At 39.8% G+C, this 11,276-nt stretch overlaps 1 protein-coding gene across 1 annotated transcript; it reads right to left on the bottom strand.

Moving 5' to 3' along the window:
* Window positions 1-2,160: 2,160 nt before the first annotated feature.
* Window positions 2,161-10,734, bottom strand: T265_01003 (hypothetical protein; the record flags this gene model as incomplete). Its single annotated transcript, XM_009164918.1, has 5 exons — window positions 2,161-2,468; window positions 4,441-4,629; window positions 10,388-10,499; window positions 10,536-10,615; window positions 10,651-10,734. 5 exons carry the CDS (start codon window positions 10,732-10,734, stop codon window positions 2,352-2,354), a joined length of 582 nt encoding a protein of 193 aa, XP_009163182.1.
* Between the last annotated feature and the right edge of the window lie 542 nt (window positions 10,735-11,276).

Here is an 11,276-nt window from a genome sequence, read left to right as displayed (position 1 = left end):
CTAAGACAACTGTAACCCAAGGTGCGCTTAAATAATAAAGCTTCGTTTGTTTATGTAACTTGCTTTTGCCGCACACCAGCACACCTTAACGCACGAATAAGCGTTTCTTTAAACACTGCTTGGCCTTAGTATACGTATCTGAATTGGAAAAACTGGTATATACGAAAAAGTGTACCTAAGCATTAAGCTCATGATAACACCATTGTAATGGTTTAATTCAGGCAAAATACTTCTGTCCTGGTAATTCCGTTCCCAGGATATACAGCTATAAACATGGCGGTTGCGGAAAAGTAGACTACTTTCAAAAACTTGCTGGTCAAACCATTCGTTCACATTTTCATTCTTAGGAACCAGCTTCCTAAATTCTGTCCTGAAGAATAGTGAGTGCCTTTTTCACTCCCAAGCCAGTGTGAGAAAACCGCAATATCATCGTATATTATTATTAATCATAAGTAACCGTTTCGCTGTAACACACTTCCCGTACCAATCCGTCCTGTTGCCCGATGGAAAAACGATACTACCAAGTTTCCCAGGTCTAGAAAGGAGCAGATGTCGGGTTTGGGTTTGAATCAGGAACCTTTCGATCATTGTATTCGTGCCCTAACCACAAAATTATCTCGAGGTCATTTATCTCGGATTATCGTGTGAATAACCACTGAGTCGTGATGGCGGTTCCCTGGGAAAGACTGTTTGCTAGTTCTTCTATTTTGATATTTATGGAAACTCGACAAAATGCCACATAAAATAAGATTACTAGAAGATAATTTCCATGCCGTACTTTATATGTGGTTCGAAAGTCTTTTCTTCTTGGATGACGAACAAAACCTATGGATAAACGATGGCCCATATGCTATGGCCATCGACTAGCGGTTTTAAAGCCAACCACTTATCTGATATCATTTGTTAAGTGTGACTCATTGGATTATCCACATTGAAGTTTTTTGGACTTGTAGTTTTTTTTTGGTTCTAATGACCACTGGCGCTAAATCAAGCAACCTTTCCAAGTGGCACTGAGCACAACACGCATTGTTTCCTCACACATTAGGCCCACTCATGAACTAGAGACCCTTTCATTGGGGAATCATGCAAATATGGCAGAAACGCTGTCTTTTGGGAATCTATGTTCAGTTGGCTTGAGATATTTATACGCTAATCAAATGGATTTTGTTTGAAGGTCTGCTTGAATGAAACCATCGTAATATTCACTAAAATTATTTTTGTTGATCTTCCATGCTCTTTCCAAATCCCTTTCTAGAATTCCAGCCGGGAATTGACATCGCTATAATCGGAAACAACATCACAACGCTTTTGCTGAGAGGACCTTCACTGAATATTATTGATTCTGTAAGCCACATGTATCCATATAGTGCATATTTCTCAGTTCTTCCACATTTAGCTGACATTTTCCCCACCGGTATATGTGGGGATTAAGTGGCCTAATCGCACAATGTAGTTCACGGTCCTATGTGTACTAAGTGCAGGTTCATTCCAAAATTAGTCTTATAGTCTTAGTCTTATATTTTACCTTCTACTGATTTTCTTTAGTGTGGTACTGCCAAAGTTTAATGCACAATGTGGTTTGGAGATACCGATCCATTTTCACCTAATTGGACATTCAGCACTCCGATGAATTAAAGAAGTTCAAATGTTATTCATGCAGAAGTGTATAATTTACTTTTTGTTTTGTGACTAATAGCTAATGGTTGAACCTTAATAATCTAGGATCAGATACCAGTGGCAGTTTCTCAAGTATTGTTCAGTTTTGGATGAGTCTTTTGGTCCTACATAGACTCATAAAACTTATCAACGTCTGGGTTTGCGCGTTGAGAAGAATAAATATTTTCAGGAGACTCTCACATATTGCTCACTTTCTTAAGTAAGGCAGTCAGGTTTTCTTCAGTGTGTACAATTCTTTTACTGTTTTGTTTCTGCTGCAGTGGTTCTAACCAAAGTGAATAAACATACATAGCAATAGAATGACGTTTCGTATTAGATTATAATAGATAGCTTGAATTTGTGCTATTTCCAAAAACTGAGGTTTTGCTACGCATCTTGACGCGTTTTAATCCCATGTATTCTTATACTCCTTGTGTGCTGACGTGTGGTTACCCAGATGACCAAGCTGTGACGTATTATACCATTATGTTTTATCCAACAGTGCCCAAAAGTAATTATCATAGTCAAGAGTGTCCGCTTTTTTCATTTGAACACTTCATGAGAATAGAGAGAAAGGGAGATGAACACCAAGCATAAGAGCGTAACATTTAAACTGGAGGCCAATTTTTGCGCCGGGGACTAGACGTTCCTCTTTGTTGTCACAGTCATATATGGACTAAAGGTCAGTCTGCCTGTTATTGTTGGGCAACCTTTTGAACTGGAAGGTAAAGTTTGAATTCTGGGGGCAACTCCTCTTCAGAATATAGTCGATCACTAAAGTACACACGTCGAATCCGACAGTTCGCGTGAATCTGAAAAAGGTACCAATAAAAGTAGCCTGTTAAAATGCTGCTCAAAGAAATAATCCCTTATTCTGATTGAAGGACATTGAACAGTCATAAAAAAGAGTAAAATGAAGCTCACGACGATAAACAAATAGATTGCTAACCACAAACAACTTGGATTTTTTCAGCTAGCTAGCCATAAAAGGGTAGCGCAGAGAACAGGGCTTATACTGAATAACTGTTCAATGTATGGGCTTACACTGCTGAGTAACAAAAATGTAGATGGTTGATATATCAGGTTTAAGCTTTGTACTACGTCCAGCTTTTTAAAATTTGACCTGCGGATGAATTCTTTTCACCGTAGATAAAATTGCACAAAATTGTACAAAAATACTATCATTCTTGAGTGATTAAAACACATGTACATTCTTCAGAACACAAATCTATCCAACCTCACTCGGAGCAAAAACTGCTAGTCTTCTTGTGGATGACTCTGAAGCCTAGAGATTTTTATCCCACTTAACGTATAAACGACACGATAGTCCTTATTTTCTCCCATTATTTTCTCAACCCATGAAATCTAGAGATCAAAACGAGCAGGACATGGTGTCCAGGATCTTCAGTCTGAAAACTGAGTACTCCAAAACAAATTAAGCAATCTTTCTCGTATGCACATAATTACTCGGTGATATATCTTTGATGGAAACCTTACCCTGTCGGTTGACAGGACCATGCAGATTGTCTCTCGCACCCCACACGGCTAACGTTTCTGTCACCCTCGCTAATGAGCGGTGCTGCCCATATACACTCCCAATGGAATAGCGGAACAAGCAAAACATTCTGTTGAAAACCCCATTTTCTGAAGGATTATCCCAATGCATCATGTTTGAGGACGAACAACGGAAAAGGATAGTTGAGTGTGGGAAGTATATTTGACTGTAAATTCGTGGAAAATCGTGATCGTGGCCAATCCTATGTATGTTTTTGCATTAATGCGGACCCTTCAGCTGTNGCTGTCATGAAGCACAACACTCTTTCTTTTATCTCTCTCTCACAGGAATACGAGCATGTCACTTCCTCGAACGAATGATACTACCAACATGACTCTTCTAGATATATAATTCAACTATAATCTTGTCAAGCAGGACAAATTTAATATTGGGGACTCTAGTGGCTTTGCTTTCGATACCAGTGGTTTCTGTGTGAGGCAAGCAGAAATTAGCCGTTTTTTTATATCCTATTGGAGATTGGTTCATCTGTCATCTTGTGAGCCAGAAGGTGTAACCTATAGGTTTGCACTGTTTGGGCAAATGGTGATTGTAAACAAAGGCACTGCTTTCCGCAGAGATTGTTGCACCACCCAGGTTTGGGAAACTGTGGTCCACATGAGAAGGCATCTTGTTTGATGTTCAGGGTCTGTGTCCTTCAACCCAGTCAGCATCTATTACACTGCTTCCCGTATCATCACGTTGGTTTAGACTCGAAGGAACATAATATACGCTACATGGTCTGACCCATTTTGTTACTTAGATACTTTGACAACCTAAGCAGAGTAATTGGTGAGAAACTGTATTATCGTCCCGCAGGCTCCCAATAAATCGAGGTGCGAGACCTGCCCTCTAGGGAGGGTTCACATTATCCAATGTGCTTATAGCTAAGTATTAAAATGTCTACTAGTCAGTCACCAACTCTGTGGTTTCCAGTTTCTTTCCAGATTGTTTGACTGCCTACATGATTATGTGATGTTGACACCCTGAAATCTTCATGTTGGTCTGAAAATGAATCCTTTCTCCGAACCGTTTTTTTGTTTTTTGTTTTGTTTTTTGCATTAATGTGTGGTGAATAATGTTGCTGACAGTTTTATTTGACTTTCGGCACCCTAAAAGACTTTTGCCTTAGGCTTAGCTAAAATGAAGACATCAAATATTGGTCCAGAAAATCCACAAAATCTTATCTAAAACACCCTTCTCAACCAGAAAGACATCATTTAGGAATGTACCTGTACTCGTAGTGTCTCCACGTAATTAGTGCCGTAGGCTCTTCTGGTAAAATCGCATAGGTTGAATTGAATTTGATTCCATCCTTCATCCAGGCGCATAGGCATCGTACAAATGAAGGGTTTTACACGAGTTGTACTTTGATAGTTGCTTGCCCGAAACCTCCTCTTGATATTTTTATCATCAAGAATCTAAAAATAGAGCAAAATAAATAAAACCACCGCAGTCGTAAATGCCTCTGTGAATGGTTGACTTGAGACTTTCACCAGATACGTTAAGCCATTGTAGTTTTCTGTGATGTTTCCTAAAGAGGCTCAAATCGTATAGGGGCAGAAAGCGATGACCTAAATTTCTGTGGGTCTGTGTTTGTATTTTAACATCCCTACTAGTAGTGGAAACCGTATACTGACTTGTTCGCTAAAATGACAAAAAACGATCAATCGTTCTATGGCAGCATAGAATGAGTATTTCCCCGTTTTAAGAAAAGAAATTGCTGTGTCTGTCCCATAATAAGCTTATGTTTGCATCTACGAAAAAAGGGAGACCGAGGGACGGAAGATGTTTCCATTCTTTTACAGGTCTGGAAGGAATTGAATGACAAACAGAGCAAGCAAAGTCTTACAAAATGATACTTTCCTTGTCTTATGATAGCAAAACCAATAAGGTGGACGTATTTAGCTCCAAACTTGTCTTATTTTAGCTCAGGCTCTACATTCCAACATCGTAGCTTACAACGCCAGCCTCAGTAGGATTTCTTGGAGAACGTGGAAGGCAAAATATATGCCTAAAGTTGAAGTTAAATATATACCGAAATCCTTATCTTGCTCTCAGCTGTATCTGAAAAGATGCCCGAAGTCCTCCTTCAGTTTACGTATAAGAATTCTGCAAATTACGATACAGATAAGTCATAAACGTGGTGTTCAGCCGCAAAAAAGACTCACTAGTTTCCATTAGGTTTAAAGAATACGCTTAATGCCACTGTTGCAGCAAAAATATGTAAATGGGTTTTAATTTGTAACTGAAACAGCCACGGTGGATAAAAATTTTGGACAAACTAGGAGAAACCCTTGCATTCCCCTGCTCCCTTGGAAATCAAAAAGCTAACGATTTCCAAGCAGTCAAAAAAACAACGCCAGCTGTTTATAACTTTTAAGCCACCAAACACTCGTTTTTAATCACATTCGTTAAATACCTAGAAATACAAGAACACAATCTTTTCATAGCTCACAAAGCTGTGAACTTCTCGCTGGAGACTGTGGATCTCTGCTGTGACTTGTTCTATATATGACCTTTTGAATAAACCTACCTACTTAAAGCCTTACACCATCATTAGTCAATACCGAAAACTCCGTGAAAACGGACGTTTATGCGCAGCTATTTGTCCGTGTTAGGTGTCATCTAAACAAATACCTCATAGGTTGTCTTGCGACAAACCGGTTATTACTGTCATTACTCAAGTAGCTAGTGCAAAGTTGGTCAGTGTTTTGTATTTTCTAAGCTTAGAGAATTAGAGAAAGCAAGTTGTCTTCTATCTTGGTTGCATGTGTTCTAATGGTAAGGCTAATTTTGTTGAACAATGCTTTGGTCTCTATTAACAGAATTATTGAATATGGTAAACTTATGACAACGTTAAAGCACCCATCTGTATACACGCAGCCGTTTTGATAATGCAAAATAATCGAAGAAATTGTGTTTATGATGACCGGTTCATCATATTGAATATGGTAAACTTATGACAACGTGAAAGCACCCATCCGTATACACGCAGCCGTTTTCATAATGCAAAATAATCGAAGAAATTTTGTTTATGATGACCGGTTCATCGAGCGAAAAGAAAGCTACCCGGGTATGCGGGCAAGATTCTACCATCCAAGCGGACGAACATCAAACTTTTGATCCTTATAAAATGTTATATCTCAAAAGCACAAACACCAGTGCAGTCTCATGCCATAGAATTCAGTGATGTTTGCCATGTTCGGTATTATTGATGTTCTTGTTGTCAGTTTCTATTCCGACTGCCTGGCTAGGCATTTGGAGTTGTGGACTCCCTGATGTGATGGCAGTAAGCTATCACTCAGTCTCTCCCCGTCCAGCAAAGCATCGGTGTTGTACATTATGTCATGCTGTAAGTGATTGTGATGATATTTGGTAAGTTATAGCTCACAGAAATCAATAATGATATTTTGTCTTGAGTGAAGACAACAGAAACGAAACAAAAAGCTAAGGCGATTAATAATAGTTGGGATGCAGAAACCTCTCTTGAGAGACAAGCCATTCAGTTAAACTTACTGATCTAGAGTCGGAGCACCAACGAATCTGGTTTTCGCAGTTGAGAGCGATAAATTAGGGACATCACTTAAAATTTATGCGCTTTTTTCTGCCATTGTAAGGACAAACTGAAGTTACTAGGAGCAGACAGAATTTGACAAACTGACTGGTTCTCGAGAAACAAAGTCTCTAAAACCAGCCTGCGGTAAGAACCGATATTGCAAAATTAATAAGAACGTGCTTCAACGCTATTAAAGATCAGCCGTTGACTAATATTGTTGCAAAAGCCCAAAACTTTAAACCGCTTGTTTTTGAGGTTTTTTTATTTTGGAGTCCATCAAAAGGTTCCTCATTTCTTTCTACCGTCTTTTCTAACATATGGAAAACTCATTTTTACAAAATACACACTGAAAAGTTTTAATAATTGATTCTGCTTATTAACTTGAAGGGTACAGAAGCCCTGTTCCGACTATGCCAGCACGGAATACATTATTTATTCTTGTGGCAGCCAGAAGTTGGGCATTGTTATGCATTTTTAATTTTTAATAGCATTTTCCTACGCTGAATATTACCAGCGTGCCTGTTAGGGTGTCCCAAACCATTGACACCTTCGGAATTCTTCTATGTAAAATATTTTAAAGTTAAATATTTTTATCCCAGCCCTTTTTGGTCTCATTAAGTGATCCACTGTTATTCTTAAGCGCGAAGGAAAGCCTTGTGGAGAGTGCGGCATTTGTAGTGGGCCTATATCAATCGAACTATCAATCAAACTTCTTTAGACAGGAGCTTCGTACTAATGAAACACCTACTATAAACATATCATCACCAGATCAGTCAGTTCAGATTTATGAATTTCTTTTCCGGTGTTCACTAGGATTTACTGCTTGACTCAGTTTCGTCGCTCCGCATGTGTATAAGAACGCACCTAGTGCTATTTCTTCCAACACTTCTGTGACGACCAACTTAAAAAATTTGTATGTGGTGGCTGAGGACCCTAAAATTAAGGAGCTTCAGGGATGTTTGGATTACTTGCAGGGCTTTCGGAAACCACTTGCACCTTTGATACTCATCGTGGACCTTTCGAGGATGTGGATGTGCTGCAAGGATGAAAGCAGCCATGTGCGCATCAAAAAGTATGGCTTGTTCAGTACTGCTGACATGAAGCCGTCAAAGATGGATGGCAATCGCTCTACCTTTAAGTTAACGTTTATCAGGATTCAGCGGCGTTCATCAAAGCGAGTCTAAATAATAACTTTTCAGTCACTGACACTCAAGATGCAGTTGTGTTAGTCTATTTGATCTCTCCTTAATATATTTTTACGACGTAACTTTTGGAGGTTGAATTTGAGCTATCGTTTGAAAGACATGAGGTTTGGTGGGTAAAACATCCGTTGGTATGGTGCTTTACATGGAGCATATCCAAAGGGTGCACCAGTTTGCTCTCATTGTCCAGCATAGTGGCCACTCAGGGTAGGGTTAGTACTTACGGTTGGAACTGCTAGAATTTTGGAACAGCTGCAATCTAAGGATGGAAGCACCGCCTGACTTAACGAATGCCATAAAATACTGCTTTTTAATACTCGACGCCTTGGTGTATGGTAGGTTATAAGGTCGGTCTTTTACAATTAGATAGCCTAGTTAGCCTGTAGACAAAAGTATGGTGTGATTAACTCTTTGGGCATTTTGCATCTGTAGCTTTAGCTTTAAATGTCTCAGCTGACTTTCAGCTGGCTGCCTGTAAAAATTAAATGTTGTACCCTCTATTCTTCTGGATCTGAAATCCCAGATCTTTTGCGTCTTTAAGAGCGCATTTGTATATACACTTACCCTCTGTGGAGATGTTGCACTGTTTTAACTACACGCGCAGCTAAGTATCAAAAACCGATTTTGTGGTGTTCAGTAGAATAAAATCTATCGGTATGTAATTAACGGGGTTATGTTGAGCATTTCCTTTGTAAACGGATATGGTAATACCCTTCTTCAACAGGTCTTGGGTGGTGGATGCGTTCAGTAACTTTTAGAATTTTGGTGCTGACGCAACAAGATCGTCTGGTAGGACAGCATCTAATGTTTGTAAAAGCGTGTTTCCGAGAGGTTTTGAGTTGTCGTCCAGCTGATGAAGCGCTAAAAGCGACACAGTAAGCATCGACCGCAATAGCCGAAGCGCCGACAGTTAGGATCACAGTTTCTATGATAGCTCTGGGGGACAGACTCATACTGGCCGGATAAAACGTCTACCGTCTCAGTCCGTTGCAAGTTAGGCTGGCGAGCCTTTTCGCTTGACGTTAACAGTTTTAGTTGAACTCGATTTGCCAATTAATTGAACAAATAGGTTGGCCTGTCAGCTTTGTTTGTCATCCAGAGTGAACGTAATTTAAGCGTTTCTTAAAATCTAATATCCAGCCAGATCCATCTTGCCCGATCCAGACCTGTATGTTTCACACCGCTAGTCCCATTTGGTCATCAGCTTCACAGTCTGACCAATGGATGCAGCTTGGAGACTGGGATGAGAATGTTTCGCACTTTGTCCACTGGCTTGGCTTCCGGGCATTCGCAACAAGCCGTAAATACCAGGTTTTTGGATTAATCAGACGGGTTTTCGTCCGGTCGAGATGATCATGGTTTCACTGCGTGAGCTACTGTTTATATTATGTAGTGATACCCCAGTGATGCAGCCGAACAGAGTTTGGTGGAGGGCAGAATTACTCGTGAGCATTTCAGTATATAAGAGAAATGTAGGTACGTGCATAAAATCGGAACATCCGTGACGGTGGGAATAAGCCAAGTAATTAAACAATGCGGAGAAGTAGAATGCAGCTCGTAGTTGCTCATTGAAAAAATATTTTTGCACGTGGTTGCCCTGAGCAAAACGCATGATAACCTAATAGGGGTGAATGGCAAGATAAATATATTGGCGGGTTTCAGCCAAAATTATGTTATTGCTTGATATCGTACTGTTTGTAGACAATTGTAGTGGGGTACTTATGGCTATGAGCGAACATGACCGGGAAACAGAAATTAAATATCATGTGAGCTGTTCTTTTCAACGAGCTCCGGTTAAGAGGATACAGTTCATCTGGATGTGGCAGCAAAGAGCGATCCATGAGAATTTCATTTGAGGTTCCGTTATGCAAGTGAAGTTGGTTCGTGATGAAAAACTGAGATGCATTGTACAGTTATTGCACCCTTACTGAGAAAAATCAGCGCCGAGCATTTTATGAAACTCCGAGAAGTTTCGGACCTAAGACTTCCATCCTAGTGTCTCACGCTCTAAACCGTTCAATCAAGGACCTCTGATCAGAAGTGATAAGAAGGCATAATGGTCGCAGAAGGTGACTTGTCCACTTATTCTGGTAATTTGCTTTACCGCACCTATATAGGTGCGGTATATATCATATATATATGTCATATATGACAAAAGGTGTCCATGAAGGCAACACAGGGTATCATCAACATCCAAAAACGATGCAGTGTTATGCAATCGGTCTGGAAAACTTTATTTTCAAGTGTGGTCCCGCATTCATCACATTTTACGAACAGTGACTTCCCAAGTGGTAGAACTAAGTGGGTAAATCAATAAAGTAACTGAACCAGTAAATTAATCATTGGCGATCTTACTACAACCTCTTAACGACAATGGACATGCTATAAAAGTGTAATCTTGTTTGAAATTCCACCTACCTGAACCTCAAAAGTGAAGTACTTTTTCAAGTTTTTGATTATCATAACCAGGAAAGGCAGTTTGATCCCAAGAGTTTTCTTCGGATCATTTGGACATGTTACATAAGTTGTGCTTCGAGCATAGTGTTAAGTATGGAGTAAAATTTACGTGACATTTGTTCCCATTATTTCGATCACAAGCGACTGTATGTCATTATCTGTTATCCGCTTTATGTGACCATTTCTGACCTAAAATTTGGGTAAACTTCAATCATGGTCCTTACGCTCTTGTCCCAGATTTGAAGAGGTTTGCTGCCAACGCTCAATAGAATGGATAAAAACCCGCTCTGAAATGTGTTTTTGAACATTTTTAGGATGCTAGTTTTGAGGACTATTTCAAGTCCCACGGAGATGATTACTATGACAACGATATAGTTTTCAATTAGTTAAACGAAACAACACTATGTAGACTGATATAGGGTCATTCGGACGTCTATAGTGTCACATCCAAAACTGATGCTTCGCCAGCAGTTTCGGTATGGCTCAGGCGGAAATATGGCAAATTTTCTGTTCGATGTAGCTGTGTGATTGTATGACCTAAGCCAAGCAGGTAAAATGCCTTCCGGCTATTACGTCGGGGCTGCATCACCAATGCAGTAGCATGCTGGCACAGGCGAACTAAACGTCATTTTGTAATCGCAGAATTGTTACAAGAGCGATGGTAGAGTAGAAAAAACAGCAGGCGGACCACATTGAACAATTCAGTCGACAAAGCCAGAGAACCTGGGGCTTTTGGACCTGTATAAACTCAGCCATTGTATGTAACCCACAATGTACCTTGTTGCAGCGGCAAGCTAAAAGAAAGGAGAACAAACGGATACGAAAGCACAAACGTATCGTTTGGTCAACA

The sequence above is a fragment of the Opisthorchis viverrini genome (assembly GCF_000715545.1).
Source record: "Opisthorchis viverrini unplaced genomic scaffold opera_v5_10, whole genome shotgun sequence".
In the NCBI taxonomy this organism is placed as follows: Eukaryota; Metazoa; Platyhelminthes; class Trematoda; order Opisthorchiida; family Opisthorchiidae; genus Opisthorchis; species Opisthorchis viverrini.
Note: the sequence above shows the minus strand (reverse complement) of the source record. Positions and strands in the feature narration are given on the sequence as shown.